The sequence below is a fragment of the Solea solea genome, chromosome 13 (genome assembly GCF_958295425.1).
Source record: "Solea solea chromosome 13, fSolSol10.1, whole genome shotgun sequence".
Lineage (NCBI taxonomy): Eukaryota > Metazoa > Chordata > Actinopteri > Pleuronectiformes > Soleidae > Solea > Solea solea.
Genome location: NC_081146.1, coordinates 13,862,477 through 13,881,476, shown reverse-complemented (window position 1 = coordinate 13,881,476; position 19,000 = coordinate 13,862,477). Strand labels below are relative to the sequence as shown.

The 19,000-nt window shown below is 39.3% G+C and overlaps 1 protein-coding gene across 1 annotated transcript in view; it reads left to right on the top strand.

Annotated features, from left to right (window-relative positions):
* The window catches only part of cdkal1 (CDK5 regulatory subunit associated protein 1-like 1), a 211,355-nt gene that overhangs the window by 132,131 nt on the left and 60,224 nt on the right, over positions 1-19,000 (top strand). The window contains exon 11 of the mRNA XM_058648452.1: positions 18,625-18,805. Coding sequence (XP_058504435.1) covers positions 18,625-18,805 — 181 coding nt within the window. The remainder of the gene's footprint in view (positions 1-18,624; positions 18,806-19,000) is intronic.

Sequence of the window (19,000 nt, the reverse complement as noted above, 5' to 3'; positions counted from 1 at the left end):
AAATGGCAACACTATTTTCTTTGGACTGACACCAAGTTCATTTAAAAAGGAAAAAAAAAACACAGTCTATGTGTCTTTCTGTAGGTTTTGCATCTTTTGAAAGTTATTTTAAACATTCTTAAGCTTTTATTACGTACGGCAGATTGTAAAGGGGGTCCACGTGGAGGGTGGGAGTGTGTTTTAGCAGCTCAGTCCAAGTATAGCATAGAAACCTAGCAGATTGAATGCAATTCTAAAAATGAAAAATAACATATACCACTGTGGCTGTAGCTTTACACTGTAGTAGGGCTGCAAGGATTATTAATCGATTACTGAATTAATCGTCAACTCATTTTCTATTTGACATTGAAGTTTTCTTAATTTTCAGCTTCTTAAATATGATTATTTTCAGTTTTTTCCACTCCATATAAGCAATAAATCATGGTTTGTGGACAAAAGAAGAAATTCAAGAACATCTTAATTTCCAGGATTTCTCAACGTTTTTATTTACTGGAGTAATCGAGAAAATAACCGACAGAATAATCGATTATAAAAATACTCGTTAGTTGCAGCCTACACTGCCGTCTTCACAAGGTGTAAATGTAGTAGTTTTGATAAGATATTAATTAATTGGCATATCAAAAATGAAATGTACAAATATTTTGTCCAAACAACCAAGATAGATTGTAGTTTCAAACAAATCCTTGTGGATTTCTGATGAACTGGGCTGCATGTTTCCATAAGTGGAAAGTAAAACCAATCTATGTCACACTAATTAAGTTTATATACCATATATATATATGTATGCAATTTATCCAGCAGTGACTCCAATATTGCACTCTCGGGAGAAAAGAGAAAACAAGTCATTTCTCACACTTATGACCATACAAGCGCTTGTTGGAACAATTTGATTTGTTCCACAGTAAAACACATGGATCAACTTTAAAGGTCTCTTGATGGTTGACCGCCGCAATCTCCAGTCACTGAAAGCTCATTCACAATAAGGAAATCTAATTGCAAATCAGGGCTTTTCTGACCCTCTTTGAAGCATGGAGGTGAACTGCTGGAAAACAATAAATAAAACATGTGTTTCTTAAGGTTATTTTTACATCCTTGATTAGCTGGAGAACAATCAAAAACACAACAAAGACACGTAACGCTGTGGTTATGATTGATTCAGTTGAACTCAGGTCAACATTATTGACTTTTGCATATATGTTTTTTTTTAATTCAGCGTCCTCGGTTATGTTTTATTTGCCTTTGCTTCTAGGTAAATTATGTTTTTTTTTAAATATAATTTGTGATTCGATTTTTCTGTTACATTTTGCTCTCAGGCTTTGCCACTGACAAAAACGTAACTTAATTTCCTCCTTTGAACGATATAACTAATTTCGTCAAGCGCTTATAACTGATTGTTTCATGCCACGCACAATTCTAACAATCAGTGGCATAATTATTTTAATAAAATGGTTAATTTGTTCTCGTTTGCTAACATAGACGACATGTTTTTCACTCTTTTCTCCCTGCTTCTGTTAATTAATATCACGTAACAAAGTATAGTCTTTATGACATGATCTATGGAGAAAAACCTGTCATAGTATTCACAGTATTCTCCACAATTGTGTCTTAGTTTGCCATAATATAGGACTGATATTCCCTCAACTACTGGGGCCAATGATGAAACACTTGAAATAGGAAATATGCATGTCAGCTATGTATATGTTACTTTTTTTATGCATTTTTTATTTATTTATATATAAAATTTCCTGTTTATTTTGGAAGCACAATCAAATGACAATAACACAATATTTAAAGCACTGACACTTATAGTTTAAAGTTGTGGTTCCTCCACAACCTCCAGATTTGGACAGATCAACAGATGTTTAATCTGTCTGACTGATCAGTTGACTGATACAGTGACTCTAGGAAAATGACCAAGGACCATTTCACTTCACTTGAGCATTTGATTATTATTCCGTCTTCAAACTCGGCTCCACACGACTCTGTCTGAATTTCTCAGCATAGCAGTGTTTAAATATTGGAGCGCCAGCAACAACATTGCGCGAGTAAAGTAAGACGGCTTCAAACAGTTTGGTCTATGACTGAAAACACAGAGAAAAGATTCCGAAGTGAATTCTACTGCTTAAATCAGAAATGTACAGCATTCTTGTCCCCACCCGCCCCTGCTCTGCAACTGTATACACACCCTCAGTTCAGTCTGATAGTATTGCTTGACAGGGCCTTATGTAATTGCTGTTCACAAATACTAAACAGAGACAGATTATTAAGATATAAAGACATTTGGGTTAGGTATGAGTGAAAAGTTATGTACAAACAAAATCATAGTTCTGTTTTTAATTCTTATTTTGCCTTCAAATTACTTGCCCATTGAGGTCAATAGTTGTTGTATTAATTTGCACATTTTTAAAGAGACAGCTGGTCTCTCATGGAGTTAATTTTCATACCTTATATTCACAAATCACAGGGGTGAAGTCTGGCTGTTGATGGAATTGTTTTTATTACGTGACCCGAACAACACATGTCATCACATTACAACACTAACAGTCATTTACCTAACTAGTGAGCCCTTGATCTAAACAAAAGTGACAAAAGAGATTTAAATTACCCTTGTCTTACATTCCCACATGGCAAAATTTAAGTAATGATGTATTCCAGTGAATATCATGTCATTGCTTGGTTTCTCTGTCCTGTGGCCTGTGTCCTTATAAATGCTTACATAGCTGTAGTGAAAAAAACACAGGAGACGGATTTGAATCGCAGCAAATGAGCTGCATTTTTTTCCGCCGTGTACAAACAGCTCGAAAGCTTGATTAAATGAATTATAATTAAGGTTGTATCACTCAAAGGTAATTCTGTTGTGACCAGGAGAATCGGGCACGTGCTTCGTTTAGCATAGTTCCACATTAACAACCTGTCAGTGGTGCCGTCTTTGTTTTTTTTTTTTTTTAATAATTGTGATCTCGTTAAACTTGAAGTGAATGATTTTATTTCATTAGAAGTTGTTTTCACAGAGACTTGGTCCTAAAGAAGTTATAATGGGTATTTGGTTTTCAGTCTTCCAACAGTTGGGACTTGATTGCTTAAGCTCCCTGGCATTAAAGACACCTTTCGTGTGGTGCCGACAGCGTGACGCTGCGACTGTTGATATAGTGTTTCTGATGATAACCTCTCTGTCTGTCTCAGCCGCTCATGTTTCCCGCCAAATAAACGTCCCCAGGACATTTATTGTGTGTCTGTGTGTGTGCACACATATTAGTCATTTCTGTTAGTCACGAGGAATGACTTTGGTTATATCAAACCTCCCTGGGTAACGGCAGGACCCACGCATCAGTAGCGTGACTACCCATTGTGGAGTCAATGTTTCGCTCTGTTTGTTGTTGAAGACACAGTTTCATTGGTGTACACACACACACACACACACACACACACACGCACACACACACTTAAGGGTTTAAGGTATCAGCCAGGGCTAATGTTTCACCAGAATAGTCGGTGGGGCGGCAGCTCCTTTAAGGCAGGTGTCAGTGTGTTTGTGTGTGTGTGTGTGTGTGTGTGTGTGTGTGTCTGTTTGGGGGGGTGAGCGAGGGCAAGAGAGGCGGGAAGAGAGCAGCGTGTAAGACAGGTTTGCCGCGATAACCTGCCACAGTGGCGCGACTTGTCAACATTGCACGCCTCCTTTTCTCGTCTCCTTTTCCCTCCAGCTGATGATTCAGCGAGGAAAGTAAATGAAGCAACACTAGTTCCTGTGTGTTCTTTTATCTTAAACCTTTAATCACATGGATTGAATGTAAATGTACAACAACACGGTGTAGTCATAGCAGGGCCGAGGAACATCTGACTTACTTTGTACCATCGTTAAGCAGGTCAATTTCAGTTCACCTCCTTGTTTTGCTTATTCATTTCACCAGTCTATGCCACCACTGTTGTCAACTTGGAAACCTGAATCCACCAATTTAAGTGACAAGTGTCTGAGGACATATATGTGTCACAAATATTCATTAAGAAAGCTTTAATTGTGTGACCTAGACATACTGTATGTTCTATCATGGACATAGATATCTATATGTTCGATCTCAGGCCATAAATAGAGAAAACACAGCGGATACAGAGTGCAGTCACATTTTATTTACATAGCACATTTCAGGCAGTTAAACGGTTTCAGTCAAGACGTAGAAAACCTTTAACGCAGGATAACATGAAAGACAGGAGACAGGAAAAACAAGTTTATGTTTACCACTCACTTATTTTCCCATATCATTTTGCTTATGTTAGCTGATCTCGCAACCTCTGTAGCCATCTCAACTCACTTCTTGTGTCTCCATGACAACAAGCAGGATGTCACAAATCTTTACTTTTGAATCTCCCCTTGAAACAAATCTCACACAGTTTTTCACACAGTTCCATTATTCGTGTTTTATAACCCTTTCATTGTATGGAATAGTCTGAGCTTGTAATTCACTACAATTATAGGCTTCATAAAGATGGTAGACTGGATACATATAATTATGGGTATGTAATTCCCACCCTTTGGTTTATATTAACTTAACACAGATAGATTTAGTTTATTTTTTACTGTGCTAGCTTTTGTTTTTCCTTGTGGTTTATTTATTTAGGCGATAGAAGAGATTCAATCCAGGAAGGTGAGAAGGGCAGAAAGGAGAAGGAGCCTTCCTGTCCACATACCTGTCTGTGTGTGTCATGAGCCTTGTGTTTTTAGTCTGCTCAGTTTAAACAACAGTAAAGGAGAAGAAAATGAGTCATTGACCTCACAACAAGCTGAAACCAACAGTGTGTGTGTGTGCGTGTGTGTGTGTGTGTGCGTGCGTGCGTGCACTTCAGACGGAGAGAAACACTTTGTGGATAATGACTCTTGGCAGTTCCAAACACATCCTTGTCTTATTGATACTTCCCCTGGATTATTTCTTATTTCCTCCCCACACCACAAAAAAAACACACACACATGCGCAGACACACTTGTTTTCTTAATTTAGTGTTCATTTTCTGTCGACCTCTCAGACCACAGTGCGTACATTTAGACAGAAATGGAGACAAGACAGTCGCGTGTTTGTGCGTGAGCTCGTGTCCGTTTGCATCATCAAAACATGTTGAAAACAGAACTGAAACTCTCAACTTCCCAGTGGTCACAAAGAGCAGGTGCCAAAAACAGCCTGAGAATGAACAATGTGTTCTTTTTCCTCTCATCACATCATAATAGTTTGACCCCATTCGGAACTGAGCAGCCATAGTGGTTTAATATTCACTGTGCCGTCTCCTGCGTAATCACTTTGTTTAAATGACTCCAAGTCAGACGGAGACGAAGTTAGTCGTACATCACAGAAGCTGTCATTTAATATTAATCGTTTCCTTAACTAACTGACTGTTGTGTATAATTTGCTTTTTTAATGCTTTGGATGTGGGTTTGACTCATGAGCTTTAATGTTATCTGCGTCGCTGAAGGACTGAGGTTATGTTTGAGTTTCCTCACTTGTTCAAACGATATCGTCGTATTTGTTTTTCTTATATTTACTCAGATTACGGTAATCTTATTTGTACTAAAGTATGGGAATGTACACAGAATTTTATAACCATATCAGAACTGTTTGTTTTTCATATTGTTCAGTAAGATTGTTCTGCCTTGGAGTATAAAAATTGGCGATACACTTTTACCCAGTATTATTATTATTATTATTATTATCATAAAAATTTACGGATAGTAACCATCCATGTCAATAAAGGGCCAGTGTTCAGGTGATGGTTTCACTCGTGCACATACACACTCTCTGAGAGTAGATTTAGCCACCAGCACCTTCACAGGAGACGCATCACTGGATTACAGTCGTGTGTCACGGTCAGGGTCCCCGCGGATCCTTGAAAACTCTTAAAATGTCATACATTGAATTATTGATATTCAAGGTCTTATAAAGTCTTAAAAAGTCTGGAATTTTAATGTTTAACATTCAAGTTTAATGTTTTATTTTACCTGTATTTAATATCCCGACACGTGGACATAGTTATGTATTTGCACGCGCCGTTTGTCGCTGTGACCATGACCTTCATTTAAACGTAGAAGAAGACAGTTTAGGCTTGAGAGCTGAGGCGGGGAAAGGAAATGAAGACGAGTGTAAATGTAAATTTAAGGAAAGAGGACAAATACCGTGGATGGATGAGGCACGATGTGAACTTTGTCGCTAAAACTTCAAGCTCGGGAGTATGGTGTGGCAATGGTGTCTTCGGTCTCCACTTCTCATTCATCACTGGCCTGTATATGGTAGTTCAGAAAATGAAATACAAGGGTATTCTGTCTGAAGCGGCAAACTTTGATTTGATGTAATTATTCTGAAACTCCATTTCTTTTTCCCCCCAGCAAATAGTCTGAATTCTTCCTTTTTGAAAAGCTTTTAAAAGTCATACAATTGGTTCTAAAAAAACAATGTGCAGATACCCTGGTTACGGTGCAATGTGAACATGAAAACAACCTCCCCCAAGTTAACAGTGTTGAAGTTCAAGTAACAAGGCAGCAAAGTGCTAACTTCCCCTGTGCTCGCTCCCTCTCCCAATGTTCTCACATGAGTACACACAAGGTCAACTGATACTGGAAGATCCAGCTGCACAGTCACTGTCTGACTCACCGTCTCTCTCTCTCTCTTATATCATATTTCCCTGGCTCAGTGTTTGACTCAACACACCTTTTTGAAAGCTTATTCAACCACACAGTTTCACTCCCTGTTGACAAAGTATAATTGGTTTGCCCTTTTTTCTAATTTTGTTTGTGAGGGACGCCTCTCTTCAAGTTCTGCTCTGTTACCTCATGTGTGTGTTTATACGTGCTTCTAGATTACTGTCAACTATAAACAGACGACATTGGAAGGAAAGTTTCCACCTTAATAGGGCGCGTGGAAGTTCAGTAATATTAAGCAGTGATGAGTTATTAAACTCTCTCTCTCTCTACCATTTCAGTTCAGCTACAATTACAGGCTTTATATGAAAACATGTAACCTGAGGCTTTTAGATGTGGGAGGTAAAAGAAATAGCACTTTTCATGTGTGTTTGACAGTTCAACTCAAGAGAGTCAGAGACTGTTTAATTATCGCTTTAATCAGCTTTTTATTTTTTATATATACTTAAAAAAGTGTTTGCTGTGCTGGTTAAAAGAAATGAAGTACACACTGAAGTAGAAATGTTATTGACGTACAAAGTGTTGGTAAAATTATCAAAAAGTGACATTTCCTAATTTGTAATTGATTTTCATCGGTTGTGAACAAACTTGGAATTCAAAAAAACATTTTTGTTGTTGTTAGCAAGGGCATCAAAGAACGCTCATGTTTTTTAAAGTAAACTCAAGACCTTCATTTTTAGTCTGGCTTTTGATTAAAAAAAACAAAACAAACCACATTATTTTATTTATTTATCCGTAAACCTTCTCTGTTTTTATTCCATCCTACTTCTCTTTTTCCCTGTGAGTTTTTACTGTTTTGGTTTTTGTTTTTTCTTAAATAATTATTTGTCTCTTTTAGTATTTTAATCTCCTTGCATATTTTAAGCGACTTAAGTATTTACTTTTATTACAGTACCCGACCTTTTATTTGTAATCTTACAGTATTTAGTTACTTTAGTTACCTGACCGTAGTGATTTTTCATTGATAACGATGTTTCCTGCAAAAGAGACAGTTTTGTCTTTTGCATGTTGACATTGTCTTACTGTTTTGGTGTTTGTGTGTGTGTGTGTGTGTGTGTGTGTGTGTGTGTGTGCGTGTGCGTGTGTGTGTGTGTGTGTCTGTGTTTTTGGCAATCAGGTGGTGAGGCTGCAGTAGGGGGACTGTGTGTGTGTTTATTTATATGAAAATAGCGATATAAATAAAGTCTGTTTTATCTGCTGGAGAAGCAGCCTCTGCATGTGAGCCCCAGTATTTGTTATTCTGTCGTCGGTACGCTGGTCTGTTTACACTAGTATACAGTAACACAGACGTGTCTTCATTATTGCTAAAGTCACACTCCTGGTCCCTTAAATCGTCATAGAGAACATAAAGAAAAGATGTGTGTCATCACTCATTCCCGCAGTGTACGCGATGAAGAATCTTCCCCACTATAACTGGGTGAGCGGCATGGAAAAGCTTACACTTTACACCAGGCTCACCATTCATTTGATTAAGGTAAGGGCTTTTATGTCCTGCATTTATCTGGAGCTTTGATGGTATCCATATCTGTGCTGGTCAGCTCAGGGCATCAGGATGGAATGATCAATCATATGCTGTGCGTATGTCAGTAAAGGTTGGATTAAATTGAAATAAAGTGCAAAGAGATGGTCCATTTAACGCTTGGCTAGACAGTCATGAGTGTCGCGCCCCTCTCTCTCTCTCTCTCTCTGTCTGTGTGCGTGATTGTGCGTGCACGCTCTTATTACTCCTCCCTCTGACTAATGAAATGTGCATGTGTGTGTTCTTTTTACCCTTCTCCATGGCTAATGAAGTGTGTGTGTGTGTCTGCGTGTGTTACTGTGTGTGTGTGTGTGTGGGTGTTAAATTGAACTGCAGTTCTGCTCTAGTGTGTTCAGGCTGTTTCATTAAATGATAAAGTTTACTGATGACTCCAGTGGGATCATTATTTACTTGGCTCTCCATTCATTCCACGGCAGCCACCTCCATCTTTACAAATGACCTGCTTCACTGAGAGACAGAGGTTATTTTGCATCTCGGAGACGAATGACTCGGTATTCACTTAGTAGACCAGTGACTTCGCCAGCACGTTAAAAAGAACCTCTTGTGTTTTTGTCTTTTTCTCTATCACATATAGTGCATTCAAGAAAAAAAAAAAAAGATAATGACTCTTTCGATTTTCTGTCCTTATGTTGCAGCCTTTGCTCTTTAGAACCTTTAATACAGCAGATTTTTTTTGTAGCTGATCTCAACCTTGATAAAGGAATTCCTTTGACCTTGTGGCTTTTGCCCTGATGTACACATCGTCTTATTTATGAATTCTTTTTATTGGTATTGCACCGAATCACAGCGTACGTGTCACACAATGAGCGAATACTAGGCATCAGTGGAAAGAAGACAAAAAAAACCTCCCTTTTAACAGGAACAAATCTCTGACAGAACCAGACCGATCTGCCTCGACCGGTTGGGGTGAAAGGAAAAATGGGAGGAGAGAAAGGACAAGAGGGAGATGAGGCAGAGACAGAAGAAAGATGTACAGCACTTGTATGAAGTTATAAGTTTAGACAAGACAGTTCTGATGACATGTTTATAGAACTGCAATGTCATTTATACAGGCAGCTGCAGAGATCGTTGATAAAAAAAATACGCTGATATCAACTTTAATTATAGCGTAACAATAATAATGGTGATGATATGTAGTAATAATAATAATAATAATAATAATAATAATAATAATAGCCTATTTGAGACCATATGTGGCTGTTAATTTACAACATGACTGGAATCTCTAGTGTCATATCAAATAATGCATTTACATTAATGTGGATATTTTCTAATTTTACATTTTCCTGATTGGGGAAGTGAGTGTAGATTAATGAGGGGAGAGTAACTGTGAAAAACCGAAAGCATCCAAATTCCTTGTGAATGCGCTGTACATAATATTACAGCGTTGGATGACATTTCCATTAAATTTATAAAAGTTATGTGTGGACATATCAGGCATCAGACTGCACTCAGCCAGTGTTTCTAATTAATTTTCCACAATGTGGCAGCCCAGCATCTCCTCCTTTGTCATAATAAATGAAAAACATCTCACACTTGCACACATATCTCATAATAACATCAGAAATCTCTCTAACATTGTGTTAAGCCCCATTGTCACACTGTACGTCCACATGCTTCAGCTGCAGCTGTGTGCGAACCCGTGAGCTGCACGTAATAACGAGAACTACTCCTTCAGTCTTTAATCACTTCACCATAGATTGGATTAATTCTGTGGGAAATGTTACACTCATGAGAGGAGCTCGTTTCAAACTAAAGCACATGAAAAAAAGTTAATGGGCACGTTGCAAATGTTTGTGTTGCAACTCCTATTTGCTGATTGGATTTAAACACTCATTTCAACATGAATTTAGTTTCATTAGCTTAGTTTAGTTTACAGAAATTTAGCTGAAAAAAGACGCTTAATTTGTTTCAGTTAAAGCTTCAACGGAGGGACTGTAGACGAGGCGGTCTGTCACAAATAAGGACTTTTTAAGTGTTTGAATTTGAAAGCATACAAATTTAGAGAGCTGGAAATAAGCACAATATATACCCCCTGAACAATGTATGAAAAATATTAAAGTACCAGTAAAGTGGATTTAGTCTGAATTTATGGCTGTGTCAAAAAATGTTCAATGTACAAGTAAATGGCTGCAAAGCTCTATTTTTCTGCTTTCTGGTATCCATCCCTCCTTCTTCTACCTCTTTATCCTATACACTTAGGGCAAATGGTGGGGTTGCACCCTGGACAGATTGCCCATAGTTTTTGAATTTCCTAGATATTGCAAATGGTGCAGGAGTTACGATAATGAGAAGTACATATGCCAAATCCTGTCCTCGCTGACAGGGTGGTAACAAGGGTTGCACAAGGGTTTTCTCCGTGTGTACTCTGGTTTCCCCCCACAGTCCAAAAACATGCAGAGGTTAATTGGACACCTTAAATTAACCATAGGTGTGAGTGTGAGAGTGAATGTTTGTTCCTGTGATGGACTGGTGACCTGGGGTTTGGGTCCAGCTCCCTGCGGCCCTCATGTGGAAGATAAAGCCTTTAAAGCAGCAGGGCCTGTTAGTATGTTTGTTCCTGTGTGTGTTTTTCAGAAAAAAAAAAAAAAGAAATCCGTCCACAGTTCACTTTTGACACCCAGAGGATAGACAGAGAAATCAAGGATTTGAGGAAAGAGTGAGCGAAGGATTGAGGCTCAGGAAAATCTTCCTGACAGTTTGACAACTCTTTGCACGCCGACTGAAACCATCACCTGTCTCATACCCTCTATCTCTTCACCAACCATTTGTCTGTCACCTCCCTGCTCTCAAGCATACTGCACTCAGTTTTTTTGTTCTACTTATACCTTTAGTCATTTATGAAGTCAGTCCACAATACAAAATCCAGAATACAGCGACTAAATTGTCTTGATTTATTCATTCTTAGCATACAATCTACATGGATATAAAACTGCTCACTTTTCACATCAGTTTTTTTCCATTAAAACTATCATATAGTGTTTTTTAAAAAAGAAAATCGGGCCAATTTTATATTCTTGAAATCACTGGTTTCATGAAACTTCCTAAGAAGTTGAACTTGAAACTTTCCAGACTCTGCATTGTGCACACAAAAAAATCGAGTTTGGTGACAGCATTAGCTCTATTCAACTCAGATTACTCCGATGTAATCTGTTTTTAAGCTCATGGTACCTGTCACCTAAGTATCCAGAGTCATTTTACAGCCTTTGAAGTTTGCATTAGAGGCAAATTGGAAACCATTGTTTGGTTGTTCAGCTTTAATCTGGCTGAATCCCCGCTGTTATCTGGCCAGTCGCATGGCACCCTCTCAACCACTTCTGACAGTGCCCTCCTTCATCCTTGATGGTGGAAGTGGGTGAAGAAAGTGAGTGATAACCAAGCAGACCACTTTCTCTCTTTCTGTCCCTGTAAATTGAGCTGCTACATGACAGTGCCATTACCTCCAGCTGCCACCGTTAAATCAAACACTTAAGTGCCTGAGTGATTACTCACACTCCTCACAAGAGTCCCCCTTTCTTCCCCTTGTTGGTTCCTTCTCTTTCTCCTTTAAGGACAGAATTGTTTTTTTGTACGTTGTGCGCACGGTGTTATTCATTTTGTCAGTTTGCACAATAATCATTTATTTAGAAAGGATAAGAAGGGAAGGGAATACAGATCCTGGCAGATCAGCTAAAGTCATCTCTGCACGGACTATATTCTGCGTGATTATTAACTCTATGATTTAATTGTGCTCAACTTTGTCTCCCTGTGCTGCACACGCCTGTAATCGGGCCAAACAGGCAGTGACCGTGCTGGGCATCGGGGGAAGCTCAGCGCAGCTTATATGAACTGTGTTGTGCTCCAGTTTGGGTCAGATACAAATGAGATAACCTGTCTGGAGCTTGGATTTTTTTCGCTTGCAGCCCCAAGCTGTGCTGTAGCTTGCAGTTAAGAGGTAAAGCAGTTCATGATTCTCTGTGGCTGTGCTACATTGTTCTCTTCATGTACCAACATTTGACATAGTTTGAATTCTGGATGTCCCAATCCCAATCTGAAGCATCATATCGGAGCAGATCTGGTCTCTTTTTTTTTTTTTTTTTTCTCCACTCAATCACTCAGATCTCCTTACCTTGATCTTTAAAACCAGTGACATTAATTTCATATTACCTGGTGTGATATAATTGATCATATTTAATTTCTACACAGTGGGTGAATAACGCTGAGTTCGCGACAACACTTTTTTTCAGAATTTAAACGTAAACACTTCTGCATGAGAAAAAATAATCAAACAATTCTGTGCACAAACACAGCACTCACAGACCTCTTGCTTATTTACCGTTCACAAACGCAACATGTCGGATTCCCATTTTAAAATAAACGCAATCTGGCATTTCAGTTACCTTAATTTTCATTTTAATTTTTAGAGTGAAATATTTGCAAGAGAGACATAACGTCATACTGATGCGTCCTGGTCTTTACTGTAGTTACATACAAAAAAGTATTTGGTGTACAAAGTATATTTTATCATCTATCAAAACTATGCAGATAAAATATAACAGAAACACTAGAGCAGCTCTGCAGCTGAAATGCATCCTTGGTAGCATCAAAAGTACCAAGTTCAGTACCCAACCCCACGTACGCAAATGTGTAGTGATGAAGTAAAGAGGGTGAAACATCTAAACAAGCCAAGCTGAAAAACAAGCAACACTAATATGACTCAAGATGAGAAATGACGAAAGAAGTGACCCGGATAACATAACGCAACTGAAAACTCTTCCCTGAGCCTCACTGATAATTTCCCATTAAATATATTTTAGGCATAAGCATATGACATGTGACAACTCTGCGTCTCTGAGGTTTTGATCACATCTTCAAAAGAGCTTTAATCTCCGTACACCAGTGAAAACAAAGGTACTCATGACCTTTAAAAACTGTGGCTCTGTAGCCTTTATGTTGGAGAAGAATTTGACAAGGTAAACAAGTCAATGTGATGGCAGATGTGTTTTCCTTTCCCGCAGACGATTAAGGGTCAAGTTCACTTCGCAAGAGAGAGACTGTATGTGGAATCCGATTGTTCAACTTCACTTTTCACAAACACTGTTTCAAGCTTGACCCAGTAACGGATGACAGGTTGACAGCATTTTGAAGAAATATACCATGGCTTTTTGCAGAAGCCACTTTTTTGGTGCCGTATACCTCACAGAGGAAAGTGTATTTGATCATAAAAAAAAAATGTGCTTTTAGTCTTGTTATTTTATAACTGCCTTTTTGTTTTAGAAATGACTGAAAAGACTCACTGGGTAAAAAAAGAGTTGAGTTTGTAAATGAGCAGTCTTAAGTAGATTGTAGATCATAGATTGTAGACTTGTAGGTCAATAAGATGGTGTAACGTCTTGTTGGAGTGGTCAAACACATCTACTGTATGTCAGTGTTCAAAGGCATGCACATCCAATTTTAATAAAAAACTGGATGCTGGGCAGGGATTGACAAAATGACAAAAAAAGGAAGTAGAAAGTTTGGGTCTCTCCATCCGGTTCCTACTCATGGGACAGCCCATGGCCAAGATGAAAGGAATTGGGTTTGTAACTGGAAGGCCGCCGGGTTCAAATCCCGGGAAGGGTCAAGAGCTGGGGTGCCCCTGAGCAAGGCACCCAATCCCCCATTGCTCCCCGGGTGCAGATAAGTGCTGCCAACTGCTCCGGTCCCTGGCTTGTGTGTGTGTTCACCACTGTTAACACACACACAACAAGGTCAGATCCACTATCATTAATTGGTGTGTGTGTGCGATCATCCATCCATCTTCTACCACTTTTATCCTCCACATGAGGGTTGTGGGGGGTGTGCTGGTGCCAATCCCAGCTGACATAGGGTGAACGAGTGGTTACACCCTGGACAGGTCGCCAGTCCATCACATAGAGACAAACGACCATCCACTCTCACACTCGCACCTACTGTCGATTTAGAGTGTCCAGTTTGGTGTGTGTGCAAAAATAACTCCACACATCAGTTTTTGATCCCAGAAACATCTATTTATTACAGACCAGATGTTTCGGGTTCAAGCCTATGTCTTAAATCCTACTGCTTGTCCTCACACAAGTACTGACTATATCTGATTTGCTTTTTCCTTTTTTTTTCTCTTTATTTTTGCACATTATGTTGTGTTTCTGGTCTCTTCGAACTCATGTCGTCTTAGAATTACACACTCATTCCGCCTGCTGTTCTTTCTCCGAAGCCTCATTTCCACCAAGCGATTCAGTGCAGTCCAGCTCACCGCGTTGTGGTTTGGAACGCTGCAACCCTGCTCTGCCTTATGTTTCCACCATGTGGTTTGCGGGCCGGATATGTAAATTATGTAGCTACTTAAGTAACGTGACGTCACACTGTGTGGCGCTGCGTAGCTCGCCAATGAATTCCACATCGAAGAAGAAGAAGAAGAAGAAGAGCGCTGCACAGTAAAACAAAGGGCAACAATGGAGGACATCCATCATTACGTGTTCTTTCTCCCTGGCTTTTGGCTGTTTATCACATAAGATGACACGCTTTGTTTGTCATGATGATTCTCTGTTAACCAGTCACTGAACTGCAGTGTGTTTAACTCCACCCTGTAGGAGCCCGACCACTGTGCTCGGTACCCTGACAGAAGGGTTCGACAGTGGGAACGCAAATAATTGCGTGACCAAAACTGAACCCAAATGTTCTGCCATAGCTATCACATTATAATAAAGCCACCAGGTTACATGTTAATGTGATTTTAGTTTCCACAAAACTGCAGGTTTCAAAACTATCTACATTTTGACAACAAAATCCCCTGATGGCACATTACTTTTCCCATCCTTAACTCATCTTTCCCAGTCAACATGTCTCTCCCCCTCTCCCTCTCTCAGTCACCGCTCACTGTCCGACTCCTACGCTACAGCGGCCCCAGTGTGCCGCGCATTATCATTTCAGAGAGCGCGCACACTCACAGCGTGCACACTGCGGCACAGATGGGTAGCGCGGTCTCTTTCCAACAGATGAATAGGTAAATATTTACCTTCACAGATTGTCTGTCTTCCACATTCATCCTCCCATTCCTCCACCCATCGCCTTCCTCTCTACACCTCCATGCCGCGCTCATTTGTTTGTTCCGTGCTGTTGTTATTTTCAGGGCTCGTCCGTCCCAGTGGTCTCGTCTTCATCTTATCACGGGGGCCTCTCACAGGCATTTGTTGTGCAAACACGCTTGCGTACACACACACACACACACACATCTTTTGAATATATGATAAGAAGGATGGCGTGTGTGTGTGTATGGAAACATACACACATGGATGGACTTTTCAAGGCCCCAGTAAACAAAGAGTTGATAATAAATATGCCATAGACAATGGCATGTTTTATCAAGCTTAATTTAGCCTATTGAGGCAGATGGGGGGGACTGACTGTGAACTTATCTTGAGTTTTAATTAAATGACTCCAGTCTCCTGTGGACATATTTTCCCTGTGTAAATGCTAACTCAGACTGGTAGCACACGGTGGGTCATGGAGGCAGGGATGTGATCTCTTTGGCTTCACGGAGCAGGAGGGAAAATGATGGGACCCAAACACACAAACACGTCTTATCTCTGTTATTTAAGGGCTTTAGGTTCTCCTCTACTGTCTTCATATTCTGAAGCAGTGACAGGAGGTGTAACAGCAGCCATGAGGTCAGAGACTGCTAGCTGTTGATAAAATTCCATTCTTCTCCTTTTTTCCCCCGTGAATGAAGTACGTTCACAGGAAATGAGTTCATGTTCCATTAAAACAGATTTAATTAAATGGGGTTCTTTTCCCCATAAACAGTTTGGTTGCATTTGAAAATGCTGTTTGGGTAGATGGTTTGGAGATTTATGTTTCCCAAATCAATAAATATTAAATATTGAATCACATGTTAAAACTATACACAGTGTACATCCTTTGTTTATTTGACAAAACTGTGATTTTTCCTTTTAATTCATTGTTTTTGGTGTAGAATGCTCTCTGATATAATTCTCAAATCAATATTTATTGATGGCGAGTCCTCCTCTAGACCTGACTTCCAGATAATGTCTCATTTGATAGATCCTGTTTTGCTCTGTCTGTTTATCTCCTCTCCGCACACTGAAGAGTTTAATCTTGCTCTGTCACTGTTTTTTGGTTTACTCTGCCTGCCGGCCTCTGTTTATTAGGTAGATAACTGTTTGTTTTAATTTATTTTGTTTTGTTGTATGTGTTTGTTTAAGATATGCTTGATGTTTTACAGTGGCAACACACCACACGCAGTTAGCCCACTCTCTTTAAAACAGGCTTGTTTGTCAGTCAAAGAGAAATATGATGGGTGCACACAGTGTGATGTGCTTGTTTGTTTACATTTCCAATTGTATTTACTATTAACGGTCCCTAAAACTGCCCAAAGCGAGTGCATTATAGACATTTTATACTGTTATGATAAAAGAATTAAATAACAATAATGACTTGAATTAATTCAAAGTTTATTTTACCGCTTTACGTGGACAACATTTGCTCATCTATGAAACTGTGTGAGACAAATGCACTGGAGCTACAGACCGACACCGCGGAAACCTTGGTGCCAAGAACATAAACGATAGCTTTCCATTCTCATTATGTTAGTTGATTAATTACTGTTGCACCCTTTAGGCTGCAAACAGCACTTTGTTTACCAACCAAAGTAAAGGATTAAAAAAAACATGCAATTTAACTTGAATAGAGAGGACTAGAGCCACCGCTTGAGGACATTTATTTAGCCTTTTTACTATTTCATGCTTTGATTTTTAATTTTTAATTTATGGAGTTTTACTTTTCCATAGGGTAGTGGTCAAGCAGATGTTAGAGGTCAAGGATGCCTGTGCCTGCAGGCTATTGGTTAATATTAATGGCTATCAGCCAATTGAAACTCATCAATAGGTCAAAGGTTATCACAGGGTTGCAGAGGCAGGAAGTTAATGTGATTAAAGATGCATCATGTTGTCGATTGTAGAGAGAAAGTGTCTTTTGCCTCTCTTTTCCGATGTCTTTGTTAAGCTGTCTCTATATTGGTCTGTGATGCATGTCTCTGTCCGTTTGGCTCTCGTCCTATTTGGCTTTTTTCTCATGGATTTTCAACAGGCAGTTTTTAATTTAAACATATTATGTCTCATTACATCACTGCCGTCTTTGTGTTTGATCTTTTCTGCAGCCATGTATTCAGCTGTAAGATCAAATATACAAGATGTTTCAGCGTCAGAGATGAGACAATTGCCTGTGAATGTTAGTTTTCTCAGCCAGTGTTGACCTCTGCTTCCATTCCATCCAAAAGATTTTTCAAAATTGATTAAAAGAAAAAAAAGTCAGCCGGTTGCGAAGTAAGTCCTGGCTTCTCGTATGAGATGGATGGAAATGTAACAAATTGTACATTATATTAAACATTATATTAGTTTTCCCTTTTTTTCCACTGCATCTAGAGCTTTGTGAGGAATCTTGAACTGAGAAAGATTTTCTTTTATATCCATTTATTTCGACACCAACCTCAGTCTCATATTGCTGTTTTCTTCTGATGTGCTACTTACTCCACTAAAAATGATGTTGGAATTAAAACTGATCCCTGAGAATGTATGGCACCATGTCAAAACATCATACATTTCAATGGTATCATCAAATGTGCAGAGAAGCATGTTTTATTTTTCTTCCAAGTCCTGTCAATATCAACAAAATACGCAAAAAACAAATCAATGCATTAACTCCCAAACCCCACTGGCCACAATTAAGCCAACGAGCCTGCAGGTCAATAATCAATGGGTAACGATTGGCAGCAGAGGTTGCTAATCAGGTTTTGATTGGCTGAATGAGTCAGTAGGGAAAGACTTTAACTTTCTGTTATGCTGGACTGCTTCGTGTAGTTTTTCGACGGCAACAATGGGAAAATGAGTCAGAAACTTCAAGGTTAGTAAATGTCAGAATGAAATTCAGGATGCATGTTGTTTTTGCTTATCATATTCATTATTAGTTGTTTTCCAGAGAGTCCTCTGGGGCTGTAGAATGTTGATATCCATACTCGCGCATCGATTGAATTATGAATGAACGAAAGAGAACATATTTTATGCGGTGAAGCACAACATTACCATGAGCCATTGACAAAATGGATCGAATGGGTGCAGAACCAGAGTGGCTTCATGATCATTTTCTCATGGTGGTGATATTGAGTTTTCATATGAACTCTTATCCTGACAAGGTCAACGGGAGAGGCTGGACGTTTCCTCACAAGAAGTTAACCAGAACATGTGTGGAAAAATATCACATTTGTGATCTTTGGCCCTGATTTGATGTGAATCTGACACACCAATCATTACCGAATGTTGGTTATGGTATGGTAATGTCGTCCTGTGGATAGTATGTATTATAAATGTGTCTCTCTCTCTTTGTATGTCTTCCTCAGGGTCCCAGGTATAACCATTGCTACGGATATTATCTGTGGTTTTCCTGGTGAGACGGATGAAGACTTCCAAGAGACGGTGGACCTGGTGAAATGCTACCGATTTCCCAGTCTTTTCATCAACCAGTTCTACCCGAGACCCGGCACACCTGCCGCCAAGATGGAGCAAGTACCAGCACATGTGGTGAGTGTGGACAAGGAGACGGGGACTTTAGTACACGTCATCTAACTGTCGATTTCATGTTCAGCAGCTTGTGTTTTAAAAAAAGATTAGCGATTTTTCACTTTCCACAGCTTGAAGCGTAACAGAAACTACATTGTGTGCCAGAATACATATTTACTGTAAAGTGAGTACGTGTATGTTCATGAGTACATACAC